Source organism: Orbicella faveolata, unplaced genomic scaffold, assembly GCF_042242905.1.
Source record: "Orbicella faveolata isolate gen_17 unplaced genomic scaffold, um_ofav_v1 contig_13, whole genome shotgun sequence".
Taxonomy (NCBI): domain Eukaryota; kingdom Metazoa; phylum Cnidaria; class Anthozoa; order Scleractinia; family Merulinidae; genus Orbicella; species Orbicella faveolata.
In genome coordinates this window covers 31,313,990-31,334,070 of record NW_028301540.1, presented here as the reverse complement: position 1 = coordinate 31,334,070, position 20,081 = coordinate 31,313,990, and the positions used below count along the sequence as shown (strand labels likewise).

Sequence of the window (20,081 nt, the reverse complement as noted above, 5' to 3'; positions counted from 1 at the left end):
GCGGCCGAAAATAAAGTCTGTACACCCGAATTTTGTGTAAGCATGTGTACGTGGTTCGGAATTATAGGTATAAAAGGAATGAACAACGAAGGCATCAGAGTGAATTGAAGCAGAGCAAGGCTAGCTTCTGAAAGAAGACTGTAGAAAGAGTGCCTTGCATTCCATGAGATAAAAGCAATGAGATACCTCGTTGATCTTCTAAATTTTCGTGATGAAATAAATTAAACTTTTAATAATATATTTGCTAAAATTTCGAATTCATTAAAAGTTAATTAACCCTTATCAGTATTGTAACCATTTTAACAGACCTTAATACCGTTTTAGAGCTATAAAGTATAACTCTGACAACATTTCTTAAACTCCCTTTGAGAAAATTGTTATCATAAATGTATTAATACTGTACATAGTGATATCAACTTGTACCTCAGCATCTAGCACATTAACCTTATGTTAAAGCCACACATTTGAAGTTTGGACTTTTCTTTCTGTTTTGCTATTTAACTTTCCAGGGTGTAATTGATTTTCTTTAATCGGTATAATTCTAACTTCAGAGGATCAGATCACGTGGGTTACTGAAGTAACTTTTTAATTTAAACTTTCCGTGTTGACAAGCTCCATCCGCCCACGCGTGAATCTATCAAACCAGTGCTAAGTAAGGGCTAAGTAAGTTCAAGTATTTTTTCCTGGTTTGGTTGCAGGCGCTAGAGAGAGTCGGGAACAATAAGGATTCCATTCTCTCTAAAAGCTTTCACACCAACCATGTGTTATTTTAACAGACAAACTGCCACGTTTACAAATTATGGTAAACACATGTATTGGGTCTGTCGCCAGAATCACGGAATATTCACGGGCAATTACTTATATAGTTTGCTAAGGGCCCTCTTATCTCTGGAAGCCCATTGTGAAGCCACTAGTAACAATAGAACTGGGCCAATATTTTGCGCGTGAATACGCGAACTGCACAAAGCGTAGCTGACTGATCCACTGCCCCTTGCATCGTGTGGTATCAAGCTCACGGAGGAATCTTCAGTCTAAAAGAGCCGGTAAGAAACCTAACGTCATTTTTTGGGTAGTTCTACTACTTTAACATCCTTGTCCATGGGGCTATCGCCAAATTATACAAGTATTGCTCATAGTACAGGAAAGAGAAAACCATTTATTCCTGTAAATTTGTAAATACTTGTCTGGTATTGAATCACGAAATTTAGCTGAACCACATGGTGCCCCCTTACACCGGGAATCCTACCATACACTTTCATGCTCGTTTTCGCCGTTCTAGCACCCGCGGTATCTTCAATTCGTCACTTAAAACGTGAATTTTCAGGTTACAGTAAGTCTGACCGGTTTTCCTTTTGTGCGCGTGTGCGTTTTTCTTTTTGTTTAATTTTGCATATTGATCAGAACTAGAAGCAAATTATTGGCGTTATTATTGATCAACTGGAAGAACCGCGTGAGCAGAGCAGGATTGAGTGTACGTGTCGAGTATTTTTAGAAGCACGCACGTGTCACAAGAATGCCCTTCCCTCCCCTCCCTCCCCTCCCTGTCAAGGTTTTGACGTATATAAACTAATCGTTTCGGAAGTCGCCGGCTGGTTTTGAAGTCTGTTTTAGTTTTGTCATGTTTTTATTTTAGCGAGTGAGTTTCGACCATGGCAAGTACTGAAGCCAAAGAGATTGGCGAAGGCTTTGAAAATCCCATGGAAATACAAGCGCCATCGAGCAAACCTTCGGCAGCTTCGAGCGATGTTCCTTCGCTGAGGTTCTGCGTTAACCAAGTGAATTTAGATCCCAGTGGAGATGATGTACTCGATCCGAGCCCAAGAATGACTTTTCCTGAAACACCAACGCCAAGCGGTCCTCTTTCTACGCACGATGCCGTGGATGCGACGATCGGCTACGCAACACACGATGCAGTCCCTTTGACCGTGTTTTACCGAAACGAAAACTCGCAGTCCAACTCCACAAAAAAATCGCGCCCGACACTTCAAGAATTGAGGAAAGGTTTCGAAGAAGACCACGAGCAACAGGTATAGAACCTATTTCCTGTGTTATATTACGTCGCAAGCTTAGTAATAATTATTGGCCGGAGATTGTGAAGAATTTTTCTCGTTACGCACACTTTACAGTAAAACAGAGCGAGAGCTCTTAACTTATATTTCGCGCGCGAAGATTGGAAGGATAAAAGCGTATAAATGTCTGATTTACATATCTCTGTATTGCGTGAAATTATTTGTAGCGTAAAAAAGAATATTGCTTGTGAATTTTTATTTTGCCTTTATTTGATATTTTCGTCGAATTCAAAAGCCCTCGGCGAACATCGAGGACATCGAGCAATTGTCATGAATCCATCATGTGCCGTTGTCAAGACCAATACTCTCTCAGTCGCTTATATCTTGTGGTTGCACTGTAGCTATATCACCTTGGTTGTTTATTCATGATATATTCATGATATACAGTGCTATATTTTTAAAATAAATTCCAGTACTCTTTTTAGCTAAAATACAGCATAATGAACCCACAGAAAACCGGTTTTCGGAAAAAAAAAACTTGCTATCAGCTTTATTCAAAATACATGTAATCGGGCTTAAAAAATTGTAAGAACGTCGTGTTAACGCTAATCGTGTCAACGAGCAAGGAAGTTGCAAGGAATGTAAACTTATATGTTTCTTCCATTTGAAATTTCAATAGGGGTGACACCTTCCGATATCTTGACTGCTTTTATAATTCTGATCTTCACACATATCTCTGATGTTTTTTTTTCTCTCAAATATTTGAACTTGTTCTATTTAATACACTTAAATTAGACTACAATGCAAAATAATTATTACTGATGTGTAATTAATTCATCAATTTAATTACAGACCATACTTGAAAGCTTGTTGAAATGGACTCATTAATTCAAACTAATGTTAAAATTTCCAAATTCCCAAGTGATCATTTCCACAGAACCAGTGGTGCATCCAGGGGAGGGACCTGGGGGGCCTGCCCCCCCTTATTTTGGGTAGAAAAAGAAAAAATCTCAGAAGGAAGAAAAGCCAGCAGGGCAAGAAAACCCAGGCCTCTCCCTTAGCTCAAAACCTGGATCCGCCACTGAGAACAGTCGTAATGAGTTATAATTCCAAGTTCCAATCCAGGGCTCGGAAAAAGTCTCAGGCTTGCAGAAAAGTAATAATGCAAGTCTTGATAGATTCACATGATGGGGTCAGTTCACAATTTATTTAGGCTTGAAGATTAACCATACTAAAACTGATCACGAGGAAGTATATATGTGGAGTGGTTCATGCAGACCCCCCTGGGATTAAAATGGAAAAACAGTGTTCAAGCTCTTTGGAAAGTATTCACCTATCATGAAACCAATCATTTACAGAAAAACTGCTATGAGAAATTAATAATAATAGACTTGTATAGTGCTAGAACTAGACAAACATACTCAAAAGCGCTTTACATTAAGTTAAAATAAATGAATAAATGGAAATCACTAAACTTTAAAACTATTACAACAACTATGCTAAACTTTAAAACTATTTCCACAAGTCAAAAGCACTAAGGGTGTCATTTTGTTTCTTTTGTGATGCACATTTGTGGTGCAAGTTTCAAGAACACTAGTGCTTCAATATTTCCAGAGATATCGTTTATTCAGTATTTTACACTTTTTAGTCGCAAACCTTATGACATCATCACTGATCTAATTTGCAAAATAGAAAAATGTCAATATCTCTAAAACGAAAAAAGATATTTCAAAAAAGAAAAACACCATTCTTCAGTACAATGTATTTTGAAAGGCCTTTCAAAAAAGCGGAAATTATTTTTCATATCATATACACTTTAATAGATCTTCAAACTCATGTTAAATTGTCAAGATTTACTTGACTTCAAAGAATATTTTCAGATGATTTGCTCAGTTGGAAAGCTTATATCAATAAATATACCTGCTTCATTATTTTGGTGGGGATTTTCTTTTCAGTTTTAATTAGGATGTCAAAGGCTGTCAAATTAATTCCATCTTTTACAAGGAACCTCCGCAGTGGTTGACTGACGGGCAAACTTTTCAACCAAGCCACCGAGCTATATCTCGCAATATGATTTGGAATAATAAAAAGATATTAGAATAGCTAATGCAACAGTTTATTATCCAAATTATGTAAAAGTGGGAATTTTTGCTAATTACCACTTGGAATAATTATTCATTTAATGAACAAAGGTTGATGCATATGAAAATTGTTGTGCTAAAAGTGATGATTTGAAGCATACAACAAGTCTGGTCAGGAATTTGAAGTGCTTTAATAATTCCTGCTGCCCAACCTTCCCACCAGAGGAATCTGGACGTCACCGAGAGTTTACAGAACTGGTTACCAATCTTTTCTATCTTACCCTTCTCTAGGAAGAACCTCCAAGTGTGGACAACGTTGAAAATGGAGGTGTCGACAGTGACGAAATTGTCATTCACACCAAAAAGGATAAAAAGGCCAAGGTTGCCCCAAAGTTTGGTTGGCTTAAGGGTGTCATGCTGCGATGTCTTCTTAATATCTGGGGTGTTATGTTGTACTTGCGACTGTCCTGGGTGGCTGGACAAGCAGGAATTGGCTGGTCGACTGTCATTATTGTGCTATCAGCGGTGGTTACAATGTTCACAACTCTGTCCATGTCAGCTGTGTGCACCAATGGTGAAGTCAAAGGAGGTACGGTGAACAGGGTTTGTTAATTTGCGTTAACCTTGGAACAGTTTCCAAGATTGCTTTGTAAAAATGTCAAACTAATCACTCTGGCTAATTTTAACCCAATAAAGCCATCATGATCAATTGCCAAAGCAAACATATGCAATTAGCATCAAGTAGCCAAAAAATTGATACACGTGAATCACAAAATTGCGTAACTTTGAATAGCTTACAAAAAATGACATTGGCCTGAGATTGTCCAACTGATCACTGAGCACATTACTGTAAAAATAAAGCAACATTACGTGAGTTAAATGTGAAAATATACTAAATATCATAACTAATGATGTACAATTTATGAAAATATCAAAATTAATATTAAATCAGACAACCACGCACAATTTACAAGGGTCTTCATGATTTGCCAAACTAAACAATAGGTATACAACACAAACAATGGCCCTAAAAACAAAACAGGTACAGATTAACAAGAACGAATCAAAATAGAAGTTTTAAAGAGGTGCAGGTCATCTGAACTTCTTGCTGATTGCTATAATTTATAATATACGTACATGTATGTACATGTAATAAGTATTTGTGTTGTCAGATGAAATTTTCGATTTTCTTAATGTTGCAAAGTAATGGTACATATGCATGTACGTTGTAGACTATAACTCAGTGCTTTTGTAAGCTAATAATAAATTATATTTGTGTTTTTTTCTTTTGTTCAGGTGGTGCATACTATTTGATTTCCCGCAGTCTTGGGCCAGAGTTTGGTGGCTCCATTGGGTTAATCTTTTCTGTTGCCAATGCTGTAGCTGTTGCTTTGTATGTTGTTGGTTTTGCCGAAACCATTAAAGACTTGATCAAAGAGAATGGCGGCGACGTGGATGTGATTGGTGAACTCAACATTATACGCATTGTTGGCATTTTCACAGTTTTGCTGTTACTGGGTGTTACTCTCATTGGCCTAGAGTGGGTCGTGCGTACTCAGATGTTTCTCCTTTGTATCCTGCTCATCTCCATTGTTGACGTGATGATTGGCACTTTCATCGGGCCCCTAAATGAGGAAAGTCGCGCTAAAGGGTTCATTGGGTTAGACCTTAACCTGTTTAAGGAAAACTTTGGGCCAGCTTATCGCGAAGGTGAAAATTTCTTTTCTGTGTTTGCTGTGTTTTTCCCGGCAGCCACTGGCATCTTGGCTGGAGTGAACATCTCTGGTGACTTGAAAGACGCACAGAAAGCCATTCCTAAGGGTACACTGTGGGCCATCTTAATCAGCACCATTATATACGTGGCTCTTGATTGGCTTGCAGCAGCTTGTGTTCTGCGAGATGCTTCAGGAGTGGTTGTAGCAGCGGTTGTCAATCAAACAATGAATGCGACTAGTGCTCCACCTCACCAGTGTGCAATCGACTTTACCTGCGAGTATGGTCTAATGAACGATTTCCAGGTATGGGAAGTATTTGTGTATTATTTTGAAGTCTTATTCTGCCACAATTAAAATCTATCCAATGTATGTTTAGATGACTTCTTGTCCTAGCATAGGAAGCTAGGCTGAAACATTTCTCCAGCTGGAGATCAGTCTCTCTAACAATATTGTTTCTTGAAGAGGCATAGAGAGGCATTCAGAGCTGTTAAGGAATTCATCCTTTCAAGGTGTACTGTAATGGCCCTTTCAAAAAATCTCAGTCCTCTGAAGTATAAAGAGATGGTAACTGGTACATTTACCCTTAGTGCACAAAAACCCTTAGCAACGCTCATAAAAAATCTTCAGACTTCGTTAGTAGATGATGTCTTGTTTATTGATAACCATAATGATAACAACAACAATTACCGCTTTATTTAAACTGAAGGAGATTGATCAGTAGATCCATGTAGGCAAACACTGGTATAAACTGGTGATAATTACATAAAAAACATACACGATCAAAAATGTTAACAACATTAATGGCAAGTGGAGCTTAGGTGAGCATGGAAAACACACCCAACACTTGCCATGTAAACCCAGCCCCATGATGTAAGACTGCCCACAGGGCAGGCACTGCCAGCAACTCAGCTATGAGTCCCCCACAACCGCAGAGAACCCATGCACTAGTCACACTGAAGTGAGAATTTCAGTGGAAAAGTAAAATATAAACAGGTGAATATTAACTTTAAAAGCCAATGTTTTGGTGTCATCCTGACACCATTCTCAAGGCAAAGTGGATAAATAATGTGAAGATTTGATTTCTATACAGTCTCTACAAATTAGCATAATAACAAAGGATCACAAGTTCTTCAAGTGAATACCTTTGCGCAAATCGAGTCTGTTTGCACGTTTAGGGATGGTTCACGTTTTCTTATAAAAAACATCTCCTTAATTAAGGAGATGCTTACACATTTATATTTTGATGTTAATTTCTATTTAACTGTATTAAGAAAAATTTACTCTAACAGTGAATAATTTTCTCTTGTAATGTTTGTTCTTTCTCAACAGGTAATGGAGAAGATTGCAGCCTGGGGACCAATAGTGACTGGAGGTATCTTTGCGGCCACTCTGTCTTCTGCCTTGGCTAGTTTAGTTGGAGCACCGAAGACATTCCAGGCACTTTGCAAGGACAACATCTTCCCAGGAATCCATTACTTTGGAACTGGGGTTAGTTGTGAGCTTTTAAAAACAGAAATCATTTTCTGGGTGGCAAAAGTACGTTCCAGGTTTTAAATCTGTGTCACAAAAAAGGACTTAATACATTGTGCCACAAGGTCTTAGGATAGTCTATCATGTCATACCTTAAATCTGTATTCAGAACTGATATTTTTGAAGCTTGGTCAGAGACTGACCCTTTTAGGGGTTTTTGGGATATTTAAGATAGTCAAGATATTTAGGTAAAAAAATATTGGGATATAGGAAATTTGGAGGAGAAAATAATGGAATACGGGACACTTGAAACAGATACGGTCCCGGATATCGAGTACAGGTAGGAAAATTATTTATTTTTGAAAGATTAAATTGACAGCATATGGGGTACATAGACCAAACATTAAGCAGTACAGGATATTCAGATCTTGCCAAGTGGGGCCTCGAGACCAGAGCACTTCAGGTCATGCATTGTTAATGAAATAATGTTTTTTTAAAATATTGTTGATGGCTCACAGAATGTGCATCTCACCAATATTGATGAACTGCTTGGATTCCTTAACCTTAGTCCTTCGTCTTGTGTTTTTCTACATGACCAAAATTTGACCCTACTCTCTTGTCAGGTTGGACCAGGTGATGAGCCTCGCAGAGGATACATCCTGACTTTTCTCATCGCTGGAGCCTTCATCGCCATTGGAGAATTAAATGTCATTGCACCAGTCATTTCAAATTTTTTCCTCATGTCCTATGCGCTCATTAACTATGCAGTGTTTGCAGCATCGCTTGGCAAGTCGCCCGGGTGGAGACCCTCTTTTAAGTACTATAACATGTGGGTGTCCCTGGTAGGGGCCCTGGTGTGTATTGTCATCATGTTCCTCATTAACTGGTGGGCCGCTCTGCTGACTATTGTCATCATCATCGCATTGTACAAATACGTGGATTACAAGAAACCTGAGGTAGGTCTCGGTTTTCGTGCGCGTTAAAATAGCGTTTAATTCTTCTAATCCCGAGACGAGTGACACGACTTGTTACAGGTGTTTCAATTTTTTCTGCAATTGAGATAAACGCGTTCTCAAAGCTATTACAATTCTTTCCAAGAAGCTAAATTTCAAACATGTTTTGCTTGTAGGTCAACTGGGGTTCGTCTGCGCAGGCGTACACTTACATCCGGGCACTTCGTTTCACCTATCGCCTTAATGCGGTTGAAGATCACGTGAAAAACTTTCGTCCCCAGTGCCTTGTGCTGACCGGTTCCCCCTCGTCCCGTCCCGATCTTGTTCATTTGGTGTCACACATCACTCGTAACAGAGGATTAATGGTTTGCGGTCAAGTCAAGATTGGTCCATTTGGAACTGTGTCGGGCTATGAGGATAACTGGTTGAAAATGCACAAAATAAGAGCTTTCCATACCATTTGTTCAGGTAAAATCAACGTACAGTTTACAACTTTACTTTAGCTATTGGAACAGAGAGCTATGGCCGTGACGGTAGATTTGAAACTGAAAATTGTTCTTTTAAAAGCAGAATCTTATCTATTTAAACGTTAGCAGTTTTCATTTTTTTTCTTGAACTAAGTACAGTTAGGTTATTCGCTGTGATGTTACCCAAGATTGTTCTATTTTTTGATATAATTCACCCGCCACCCTCTCATTTGTGAAAGTGGGTCGCTCAGTCAGTTACAAAAAATAAAATAAAAGCCCTGTCGGGCGATGAAAAATGAAACATCTGGACCACCTAAATTGTCGCTAGCGTCTGGCATTTGACATAGATTAGGTTTATTTTCAGATCACGCTTAGTTTTTTAAGACATCTGTCCGCAAGAACTCTATTAGTAAAGAGAAGTAATTGTTGTTGGTGTTTTCATTGTTGTTGTTGTCGTTGTCGTCATTGTTGTCGTTGTTGTTTTTGTTGTTGTTGTCGTTGTTGTTGTCGTTGTTGTTGTTGTTGTCGTTGTTGTCGTTGTTGTTGTTGTTGTTGTCGTCATTGTTGTGGTCGTTGTTGTTGTCGTTGTTGTTGTCGTTGTTGTTGTTGTCGTTGTTGTCGTCGTTGTTGTCGTCGTCGTCGTCGTCGTTGTTGTCGTTGTCGTTGTCGTTGTTGTCATTGTTGTTGTTGTCGTCATTGTTGTGGTCGTTGTTGTTGCTGTTGTTGTCGTTGTTGTTGTTGTTGTCGTCATTGTTGTTGTCGTTGTCGTTGTCGTTGTTGTTGTTGTCGTTGCTGTTGTCGTCGTCGTCGTTGTTGTCGTTGTTGTCGTTGTCGTTGTTGTTGTTGTTGATGTCGTTGTTGTCGTTGTCGTCATCGTCGTCGTCGTTGTTGTTGTTGTTGTCGTTGTTGTCGTTGTTGTTGTTGTTGTGTGTTGATGTTCCCTTCCACTTTCTCCCTAGCACCCAGTTTCCGCGAGGGCGTCCGCGTCATGTTACAGACGGTAGGCCTGGGGAAATTAAAACCCAACACGGTAGTTCTGGGCTACAAGCGAGACTGGAAGAAGCTGCTGAAAACTGCGAAAGGGAGGGCAGAAGTGGAGGAATACGTTAACGTCGTTCATGATGCGTTTGAGCTGAACCACGGCGTTGCCATTCTGCGTTTCAGAGGTGAGGTCGACTTGAAAGAGTTAAGTTCCTACGAAGGAGAAGATTGGCTCGGTGAAGAGGAAGAAGGGCTTATACCGGAAGTGGATGCGAGCGAGAGGGTTGAAGGCGGGGACGGAGTTTTGTCGGCGAGTCAGAGCGAGAGTAGCCCAAAGTCATTCCGTGTTGAAAGGATAACCACACCAGATAGCGAAGATCAAGTTGCGTCAACTGAGGCGAATACCAAGAGGCAATCGGGTTTTGAAGAGTATACGTTAGATATGCTCAAACCGAAACCCGAATTGGGCGAAGACGAGCATTCAATGAACGACGAAGGCAAGAAGTTGGTCACGGACCAAGTCAAGGAAGATGCTGCGCCGAGCAAAGGTGAAGAAGAAAGTCCGAATGTAGTGAAAAAGGGAAAATTTAAAGTGACTGTCACCAAACCCCAGAATGAAGAGGAAGATGAGCCAGAGGATAAGGTGGACGAGACGACGAAGTTAACAGAGCGCGTGGAGCCAGAAAAAGCCCTGGTCGAGGTGCCCGAGGAGGCTTTTAAAGAGAGGCCCAAAGGAACCATTGATGTGTGGTGGCTGTTTGATGACGGAGGCTTGACTATTCTCATACCTTACTTGCTGTCAATTCACAGCCACTGGAAGGACTGCAAGTTGAGAATCTTCACACCCGCCTCCACGCACGCCCTCAAGAGCAACGAGCTTAGGATGGCAAACCTGTTGAAGAGATTCCGCATCGACTTCAGCAGCGTGGTAGAGGTAGAGGGTATCAACACGCAGCCCTCCAGTGCCAGCCTTCATAACTTCCTGAAATTGCCCGTCAAGAATGAATTTCCAGACATAAGAACTCTGGAGGAAGACAGGAAAACCATGCGAAATATTCGCCTCGGCGAGTTGATCCGTCAACATTCCAACGACGCTAAACTGATCGTTATCACGTTGCCCGTCCCGAAAGTAGAGATGACGTCACCGCTCTTGTACATGAGCTGGCTGGAAGCGTTGTCAGCGGCATCTCCCCCTGTTCTGATGGTCCGTGGTAATCAGCATAACGTACTGACCTTCTACAGCTAGTTCAGTCTCTGCGTCGTCGAAAACAGTACTCTAAAATAAATTCCCCTTTTTTTGGGAAATCTGATTGGAAAGTAGACCCCAGTAGTTATTTTTGAAGGTAGGTTAAAGCAGCATTAATTAGTTAGAACCGTTTATGTATTATAGTAGACCATCTGATTCAGGTGTCTGTTGGTTTGAAAGTTGAATTTATGAATAAAGTGCTCAGGGCTAAACAAATTTTCGTTTCATAAAAGCATTTCAAAAAAGTAAAGAACCGCTAACGGCTCATCATTCGGATAATGAAGGAGTTATTTTGGGACCTTTCACAGATGAGCGGCATTTTGTTGAAAAACACTTTATTCATTAATTTAACTTTGCCTTGCTGGTTCGTATGTGGTTAACAAATACCAGGGTCATGACGTTTGTTGGCACTTCTAGCTTTATGTAACAGAAACAGAAAGTACTCCCGTGTTGTTACATACTGTAGTCGCACGTATATTAAGGCTATGGAGGTACTCGCGCGTGTTTTCTATGTCAAAGCTAGAAATCCCCTTTGTCTTATATACTATATTACTTTGCCATGGATCTGCTAAGTCGTAAAATTATTATTAACATGTGGAACAAATACGATTATTAACATTTCTGTGAAGGGAGTGGGACGTTGGAAGGACATTAGTGTTATTTTTGGCATAGTCTTACTCTGTTTCACAGAGTTTCCCTTCTCTGTCTCACGGGGTACTAGATACTCTGAAATGAAATTGAGTAAACTGAACTGAATTTGATGTTCTGCGGGGCGGAGCTATCTTTGGTTATAATGCAGCAATGCTTGACTGAGATTATTTAATTTTTTTTTTTTGAAAGGATGTAAAAACGTATAACGTAACTCGCTCTTGCAATATGGCGTCGAAACCGTAGGAACTGATTCATACCTTATGTAGGGACCGGGGGTGGGGGGGGGGAACTCCCATATGAAAAGGACGGGGGTGCTCGTCGTACCTTTTAGAGGTTAAAAACGCGGTTTTGGTACCTCTGAGGGTGTTCAGCTTCAAAGGGTCCACTTCGGAAGCTTTGCCGACCCTTTTAGGCTATTGAGCCGGAAAAAAATGACAGCAGATAATGTGTTGTTTTAGAATTAGAACCACTTGGGGGGTTAAAACAATTCAGGCCACGCCCACAAAACAGGATCATGGTACCTCTTAGTAATTGTTTTCAAATTTTCCGACGAGTGCCCCCGTCCATTTTATATGGGATTCCCCCCCCCCCCGCCCGGGTGTAGGGATATCCACCACAAATCAGCTGGAATCGGGCAGAATGGTACGAAAATGTTTTGTTTGTTAAATGAAATTTATATTCGAAATCAGCAATTCTCCTGTTGGAAGGGAAAATCAAGTTAAATTAAAATGTAACAAGGTTGTAATAATGTGAAGGAAGGCTATATATGAAATTATAATAAGTGACATATAAAGAAATTTAATTTTAAGCGACACAAAAATGGCTTGATCAATTTAAAAACAATGATTCCGTTGCACATAATATATCTAAAATTTGACTTAATATTTATCGAAAAGTGCACTAAAATTGTCTTGAGTTGTACAAACTTTCAAGTTCTTGAATTTATGCTACCTTGTGAGAGCAAAAATAGTTACAGATATCACGTATTCGCGGATTTGATTCGAAAGTCGACTGGAGTATCTGGTATTAAATATTTCTTAATATTTATCGCACCAAACTACGTTGAAAAGTTGGTGAATTAGCTTTAAGAATACCATGCAACGTTTCAAACTGGAAATTTTTAATTTAAGCCCTTGTATTTCTTTACTGAACTGTAAAGTCCCAATGTCCACTGACAGTGGGGAGAAATTTGACTTAATCTGAGTTCAGTCGATGTTGAGTGTAAAGGTTAGGTTAGAAAGCAATAACGGGATCAGAGGGATAGAGAGCGACTTTCGAATGGCTTTTCTTTTGAGAGACTTGTGTCACATGCCCCCTCCAATCACAAAGAAGATGATGTCTTCTCAACCAATCAGGTCAGTGCGAACCCAATACCAATCATAGATTGGCAATTGAATTTTCCCGCGCTCGGACCCGGGTAAATATTTTCCCGCCCTTGCTTGGGTTACATGTTTTCCCGCGTTGAGAACCGGATGAATGTTTTCCCGCTCTTGACGCGGGTTACAAATGGTTTTCACTTCAAGGCTGGATTGGTTTATTGCCGGCCTGCTATGGTGATAGTGATTTTTCAGATACAATTCAGGTTTAAATGGTTGATAGTGGCAATTGAAAACCGCCCTATGAAGGAGAAAGAGAATTTGGTTCCGTTCACTACCGTTGTACACTTTTTTTTATAACTTTGTAGCGTCAGTTTAGATTCCCGTGCAAATATATTAACGCTAGACATAGCAAATGTTTTCTGTGTTACAGCTACTGGCTGTTAGTAATGTCACTTAAGCCAGCTTAAAAATTCAAGTGTAAAGAGGCTAACAATTTGTTATTTACTTTACAACTCTTATACGTACTTATTTATCAGTATAAAAGGAATATTAACAACGACATTAGTGCGAAATCGGTTAGCTAGCACCTTTGGTATATTTAAGTGGTGTGTGTATTAAAATGCATGACTTTTTTTTCTTCAACAAGACACTTGGAATGAAAAGGACAATTTTCTTTGGAAATGTTTACAACGAAATGCTTCGCGTTACTGTCGCTTGACAAAGATTTGATATGGATATATTTTGCTGCTCCGTTGACCATTCAAAATTAAAGTTGATCATGGCCGACCAGAAACAGAGATGTTAAATGCTGTTGTTCTAGGTTCCCCTGATTGGCTGAAAGGTTGTAACCAACAAAAAAAATGCCAATAATATGTCAAACCTCTGTCAAGTAGCAGTGACGCGTTCAAACACTTGTATGTCGGCTTATGTCGATCTTTAGTTGACAGTTCCGACAAACAGGTCTAACCAAGTTATTTATAACAGGAGATACAGTTAATTAGAAAGTTCTAGAGCTTTGATATTAGAATTTTTGCCTGAGAAAACGTTAATGAATTTCACGGCTTGAGTGTTTGTTGATTATTATAGGGTTTTATATCATTTTTGTAGTTTTTCATCATTGTGTACATTTATACTGAAATAAAGGTTTCCAGTTTGATAAAAAAACTGCACTGATTGTCTGAATATTCACGCTGGCTTGCGCTGTCACCAGAACAGCTGAAGGGTAAACACGTTAATGCTCTATCGAGCTAGAAACCTCGTTTGTAAGTTATCGAAATCACCAAGTGGTTTCCAAACTTTGCCCTCCCTCCGCAGCTCGTGTCTTCCCGACGACGTCACCGAAAAGAATTCTCGATCGGAGACTAAGAAAAAGACTAGTCGTTTGAGGGTGGGGGGCTGGGGGGTTGGAGGGAAGCTTGAGGCTTTTGCGGGGTACATAGCGATGCCTGGATACGGGACATGCGCAAACGCATAGAAACGACTGCTAAGTAAAAGATCTCTTGTCTCAGCGACATTCTCTGACGTTCTTCGATTCCTTACGTTTTTCTGCCCTCCTTCAATTCACCCCTCCAACGTCGAGCCAGGGGCAAATCGTGTTCACACCCACTGCCTCAAGAGGCCGGGCTAAAGCCGTGCAAACCCAGGGGCGGATTTAGGGGGGAATGGTGGGTTGGGTGGCTAGCCACTCCGCTTTTGGAGAAGCAAAGCATAAAAAAAAATGAAAAAGGTCGTGAATCGTGCGGCAGAAATGAAGGCAAACTCTCTGGAAAGGCATATTATTTCTACTTTGTAGCATTGCTAAAATTTCTAGTGTTTTCAATTAGGTTCCATTAGGAACATGCCCCATTGATTCTGCAACCCCAAGGTACCAACCATTCCCCCTCCCCCGTACCCCTCCCCCTTGGAAAATCTTGGATTCGCCCCTGATACCCATGCCATCCCCCGACAGGGCTATATTAAGTGTTTAAGCAAGCAACCGGAACGATGATCCTGCTGGTATACGTTGGATCAATAGTGATCTAATCGGTTTTACATATAAAATGAAGAATACAAAAGCAAAAACCGACACAACGTAGGATGATTTTTTGAAGGTGTACTATATTTCGGCTGGCCAAACCAGCCTTCTTCAGGTACAATGAAAATTTTACATTGGGACGTGTTTTTATGTAGCCAGGGAAGCTTTTTTAATTCAAAAAGGCAGAACAATTGGTCCTGATGGTCTGAACATCCGCGAAGAAACATATTAATTGTTTCCATTTGTTTTCTTTTATTATGTTCTTTTATCATGTTATTTTATTTTAGCGTATGCTTATCTTTAATTTACACTGTCAATTACTTTTACGTATTTCCGGTATTACGAAAATATCGGCTACATAAAAACACGTCCCAATGTAAAATTTTCAGTGTACCTGAGGAAGGCTGGTTTGGCCAGCCGAAATATAGTACACCTTCAAAAAATCACCCCACGTTGTGTCGGTTTTTGCTATATTAAAGGTCGTGGACAGGATCCAAAAGCCCATGACCCATGGACCAAAATTCGGAACAGTGACGAGCAAATGTAAAAGTGCTCGTCGTGCATTTTGACTCTAAAAACAATTCTTTACTCGCGGGTAAAATATGTTAATTAAGAGACTGATGCGGGTTAAAACGCGCGCTCGCGGGTAATCCGCGCTCAAATCATTTCCAGTCTTCCGCGGATGACTAACCATCAGGCTGTGCGCACCACGTTATATTCCTCTTCCATCGCTCAACCATCACTCGTCTTCTTCACTGCAAGGTAAGTGATTGCATCCTGTGGCATCGCTTTGTTTTATGCTTACCTTAGACATTTGATAATTTTATTTTGTAGTTTAGGAACTCTTCTATTCGACTAGCTTATTTTTATCGGGATGGTTTGCTAAATTCGAGTGATATTCTGACTCTTTTGGGTGTTGATGTTTGTAGAATGACACCTGCAGTAGAAAACCCTCCGGCCGAAGAAGAGGCGAATGCTGAAGGTAAGAAAAGCTCTTCTCGTTGAGAAGATATTAATCATAAGTGTCAATACTTATAATTTCATCTGTCACAGAGTTTTAAGCTTGGAATATCGTAGAAAATTTCCACTGGTGTTATTTTTGACAGTGACGCAATCTGTAGTGGTATAGAATCATCATGGCTGCACCTAAACGATGAAAAGAAGGATTTTGTAGTAAAATAGAAGGCACATAGATATTTCCTGTTTTCTTTCCAATTTCTTAAGGGTCTTTTGGCATTGTTACCTGCTTAAGTAAAGACGCAGTAAATACGCGACGTGATGGTTGATGTCAACCGAGCGCAGTCTGCTATCTGTTACCGTACCCACGTGCTGTAAATTAAGATAAATTTATTTACTTCTAATTGTGTGAAATGTCATGTCTCGTTGTGCTAAAATTTTCTCAGAACTTGATCAGTATAGTGTTTGACCATACGTTGGCATTCCAGAGTAGCTTCAGTTTTTTTTTTTCTCTATGATTAAAATGATTTCCTCTGGCAATATTATAACCAGAATACCGAAATAACGAAATTATCCTCTCTGAGAAACATTAATGAGTATTTCCTATCTATTTGGACCTCCAATGTACTGGCCAAAACTCTCTCCATCTATAAGCTCAAAAAATCTAAACCTGTTTACTGAGGTAGCTAAGAGACTCTAAAGCGGGACTCCTTCCAGTTCTGGTGGGGAGTCGCCAGAACTGGGAAGTTTAAAACCCCTCTTTTCTAAGAGTAGTGGGTGCCCTGTTAATGTACATTCGTGTTGTTTTTAGTTATCTCAGGAACAGAAAGTGACAGTGACGATGAATTACCAGAACTCGAGGAAGGAGATGCTGGCCAGCCTAATATAACGAGTGATGTAGCTGCTGCTGCAGGATTGACAGAAGAACCAGTCAGTAAAGCCAGACAAAGCCGAGGCGAAAAAAAGGCCCGGAAAGCAATGTCAAAACTTGGACTTAAAGCTGTTCAAGGAGTTACCAGAGTAACAATAAGAAAATCCAAAAATATACTATTTGTAGTTAACAAGCCTGACGTTTACAAGAGTCCAGCTTCAGACACTTACATTGTGTTTGGTGAGGCAAAGGTATGTGCATGCAAAAAAATATGTAGTATGGCTACCAAAGGTTTATCAATTACTTTAAGTGGAACTGGTATGGAAGAAATCAGAGATTGTGGATAAAAGATAGAAAAAAATATCAACAACCTCTTGTTATTGGGGCATGCCCCATGGCATCAGATTATTTGCCATAAGGTTACCCATGAAACATGCTGTATGTTGAACCCTGTAGCAGGTTGAGTGCAGTGTTGTGTTTTGTTTTGTTTGTTTTTTTTACCTCTTTCCCTTTTTGAGGGGGAGGGTTATTAATAATAGGACAATGACTGCAAGTAGTGTAGTTGCTTTTCTGAATGTGTTTTTACATTGTTGTGTTAAAAAGTAGGGTATGTACTGTTTAAGGTAGCAATGTGCCCAATGACGATAAAGATGCCTTATGGTGAGGAGGATCTGCCTGACTTGAAGGCCAGCTTTCTTATGTGTGTGTTTGTTGTGAATACTTGTTAACCTGCATACATCATTCATCTCTGTGTTCTGTAACACCCACACGTGGCACGATGGTCAGGTATGATGGTGGCCAATGATCTAAAGATTATGAGAGCTGAGGGCACGAGAGTAATAATGAACAGGGCTTGAAAAAAGTGTTGTCCGGTTGTCCAGCACAAGCAGATTATCTTGCCAGTTAAGTAACTTTTCATTCTCACTTGCCCAATGGACAAGGGCCCTGGCAAGTCATCTGCCAACTAAGTTAAAAAAAGTAAACTAAGACTTGCCCAGGGCAAGCAAAGTTTGAGATCTACTTGTGTCAAGGGCAAAATGGATTTTAAGTTGTTTTTTTTCAAGCCTTGATGACTACAGCATACATTGCAAGAGGTGCATTTTTTACATCCAAAAATGAGAGGGACTTTAATTTTTATTTGTTTTTGTTTCATTGTAACAAAACACCTTATTGTCTTCACTGTAGATCGAAGATTTAAGCCAGCAAGCCCAAGTGCAGGTAAGCCTTTGAATATGGAGTACCTTTCCATTTCTCTTTTCATGACTTCCTAAACAAGTGTTTGCTTACAAGCTACATCTGTCAAATGTTGACAGCTTGGTAAGATCTTGTGCATCTGAAGCAAATCTTCAGCTGTGATGTGCCGCTTGTTTTCTTGGCTCCTTGGATTTTGGAACAAATTCAAGGATAAGTTTGTGAACAAGAATTTATCGCTATCCCAAGTTCTTTCTTGTGGAAATTGTTTTACATAAAAATATCATGTTGCACATGTGTGCATATAGATGTTTAACACGGACACTTTTAATACTTCAGGCTGCTGAAAAATTCAAGGCACCCCAGCCAGCTCCTGTCATCCCAGAAGCAAAGGCAGCTGCTATTGAACAGGAGGAAGAATCTGAAGAGGAAGAGGTTTGTGAAGGAACTTGGATTAGTTTGACAATATTATTGGCTTTAGTTTAGTGGGATTTTTTGTCATCTCGTTTCTTACTGTGTGATTTTACCATGGAGAATGTTTTAAATTCAGGCACATCAGTGTCAGACATGACCAATCGCTAAAAATATTGTTGTCACTGTAAATTACAGGTTGACGAAAGCAAGGTAGAAGATAAAGACATTGAACTTGTGATGCAGCAGGCCAATGTGTCCCGATCTAAGGTTAGTTAACAGTTCTTTTTTATCAACTGAAGCTGTAGATACATGTCATAACAAAAACTAATGTGTTTTTTACTGCCATTGAACATAAAACCATGTCTTTGAACTTGGTTGGGGGAAGATTTATGACAGTTAGGTACGCACCTTAATTAGTTGCAAAAATAAAGCCTGAAAAATTGACAGTGCTTGAAGTGGATGATACAATTTTTATCAGTATTCTATTTTGCAACACTACCATTCATACTCAGTTCAAATAAGATATGGGAATAATGGTTGACCAGAGGACTAAGCCAAGATTGAACAGCTTGGCTTAGGGGTAGGTTTTCCCACCTGCTTCATTTTTTTCTGCACTGTTTGCTGCCACGTGACCTTTGGGCAGCTGCTCCTTTGCTAATTAAAATCCATTGCCTTGAATTTAGCATGATCATACATGTATATTTGCCAGAACCTGTATGTTTATCTGTAGATGCGTTGCACGTTTACCAGTACATTTGACTCTCTGTTATTGATAGCAATATTTACAACATTGTTTATTCAATATTATTTCATAGGCTGTCAAAGCTTTGAAAAACAACGACTGTGATATTGTCAATGCCATTATGGTGAGTTTTCTGTGCTGCCATAAAATATTTGTTGTAGAGAAGCAAGTGGTCATCAATCACTTTGCTAATGATGCAGATGAATGGTTTCTGTTAATGCAGCCTTAAGGTTCTCATTTTGGTAGCTTGTACAGCAAAGCTGGAGAAGCTGTGAAAATGGACAGAATAGGGCTTAGCCATTGTTGCCATCATTTGACAAAACTGCCCTAAACTGGGAATGAGGCTGGCAACTTTCTCATGACAATTCTGTTCTGGGTTTTTGCAATGTTTTTTTGCCGTTGTCTAGCAAACCAGTAAAATTGTTGACAGTTACTTTTCACAAAAATGGTAACAAACTTAAGCATGTTCAAATGATCTACTTGTACATTTGTTTAAGACTACTGCTTGCGAGAACTGTGCGTAGGAAAGTTCACCCCTGTAAATGTCAATCTGTGCCTTTTTGCTGATGGTTATGCTATGCTTTTGTGTTTTAGGAGCTGACAATGTGAATGAAGGATGAGGCAACAACTTTTAAAAAATTTACCCTCTCTCTGTACAGGATTTTGAGTCTTTGTTTTCTTTGGTCAAAAAAAACTATGGGAATAAAATAGCTGTTATTAATTTGTCTTGTGTATTTAGTTTGTTTATAACCTTGTCAAGACTTCTTACTGAACTTGGATTTTAGTCAGTTTGTGTGATATTTCTGGGGCAGATCTAAAGGGGGGGGGGGGGGTTGGGGGGTTCAGTTGCATATAGCAAATAATGGTCGAGGCTTCACCAAAGCTTTTCCGATCCCTGTTGCAAGGTTATAAAATATCAAGTTACAGATGCACTTGTAAGTTTGCTGCACCTTGAGCACTGTTCCAGCTCTGCATTCAGCTCTCCCCTCGGTGACTTTTT

At 39.7% G+C, this 20,081-nt stretch overlaps 2 protein-coding genes across 2 annotated transcripts; both read left to right on the top strand.

Annotated features, from left to right (window-relative positions):
• The first annotated feature begins 690 nt into the window (after positions 1-690).
• On the top strand, positions 691-14,056 carry LOC110062523 (solute carrier family 12 member 1-like). The gene is made up of 8 exons (XM_020769451.2): positions 691-1,043; positions 1,634-2,027; positions 4,382-4,679; positions 5,387-6,108; positions 7,135-7,293; positions 7,899-8,231; positions 8,405-8,696; positions 9,655-14,056. Exons 2-8 carry the CDS (start codon positions 1,650-1,652, stop codon positions 10,920-10,922), a joined length of 3,450 nt encoding a protein of 1,149 aa, XP_020625110.2. The 5' UTR covers positions 691-1,043; positions 1,634-1,649; the 3' UTR covers positions 10,923-14,056.
• A 1,515-nt stretch (positions 14,057-15,571) lies between these two features.
• On the top strand, positions 15,572-19,802 carry LOC110062516 (nascent polypeptide-associated complex subunit alpha-like). Its single transcript, XM_020769443.2, has 8 exons — positions 15,572-15,668; positions 15,836-15,888; positions 16,675-16,985; positions 17,920-17,952; positions 18,265-18,360; positions 18,535-18,606; positions 19,155-19,205; positions 19,676-19,802. The coding sequence occupies exons 1-8, from the start codon at positions 15,589-15,591 to the stop codon at positions 19,688-19,690; spliced, it is 711 nt and encodes a 236-aa protein (XP_020625102.1). The 5' UTR covers positions 15,572-15,588; the 3' UTR covers positions 19,691-19,802.
• Positions 19,803-20,081: the final 279 nt, after the last annotated feature.

What these genes read in the sequence shown, in the direction of transcription:
- LOC110062523 (XM_020769451.2), top strand. Translation starts at nt 1,650, where the DNA reads ATGGCAAGTACTGAAGCCAAAGAGATTGGCGAAGGCTTTGAAAATCCC. An exon ending in TCCATTACTTTGGAACTGGG is followed by an intron (nt 7,294 to 7,898) that starts GTTAGTTGTGAG and finishes CTCTCTTGTCAG; the next exon opens with GTTGGACCAGGTGATGAGCC. An exon ending in TTTCCATACCATTTGTTCAG is followed by an intron (nt 8,697 to 9,654) that starts GTAAAATCAACG and finishes CTTTCTCCCTAG; the next exon opens with CACCCAGTTTCCGCGAGGGC.
- LOC110062516 (XM_020769443.2), top strand. Translation starts at nt 15,589, where the DNA reads ATGACTAACCATCAGGCTGTGCGCACCACGTTATATTCCTCTTCCATC. An exon ending in AAGAATCTGAAGAGGAAGAG is followed by an intron (nt 18,361 to 18,534) that starts GTTTGTGAAGGA and finishes TGTAAATTACAG; the next exon opens with GTTGACGAAAGCAAGGTAGA. An exon ending in CCAATGTGTCCCGATCTAAG is followed by an intron (nt 18,607 to 19,154) that starts GTTAGTTAACAG and finishes ATTATTTCATAG; the next exon opens with GCTGTCAAAGCTTTGAAAAA.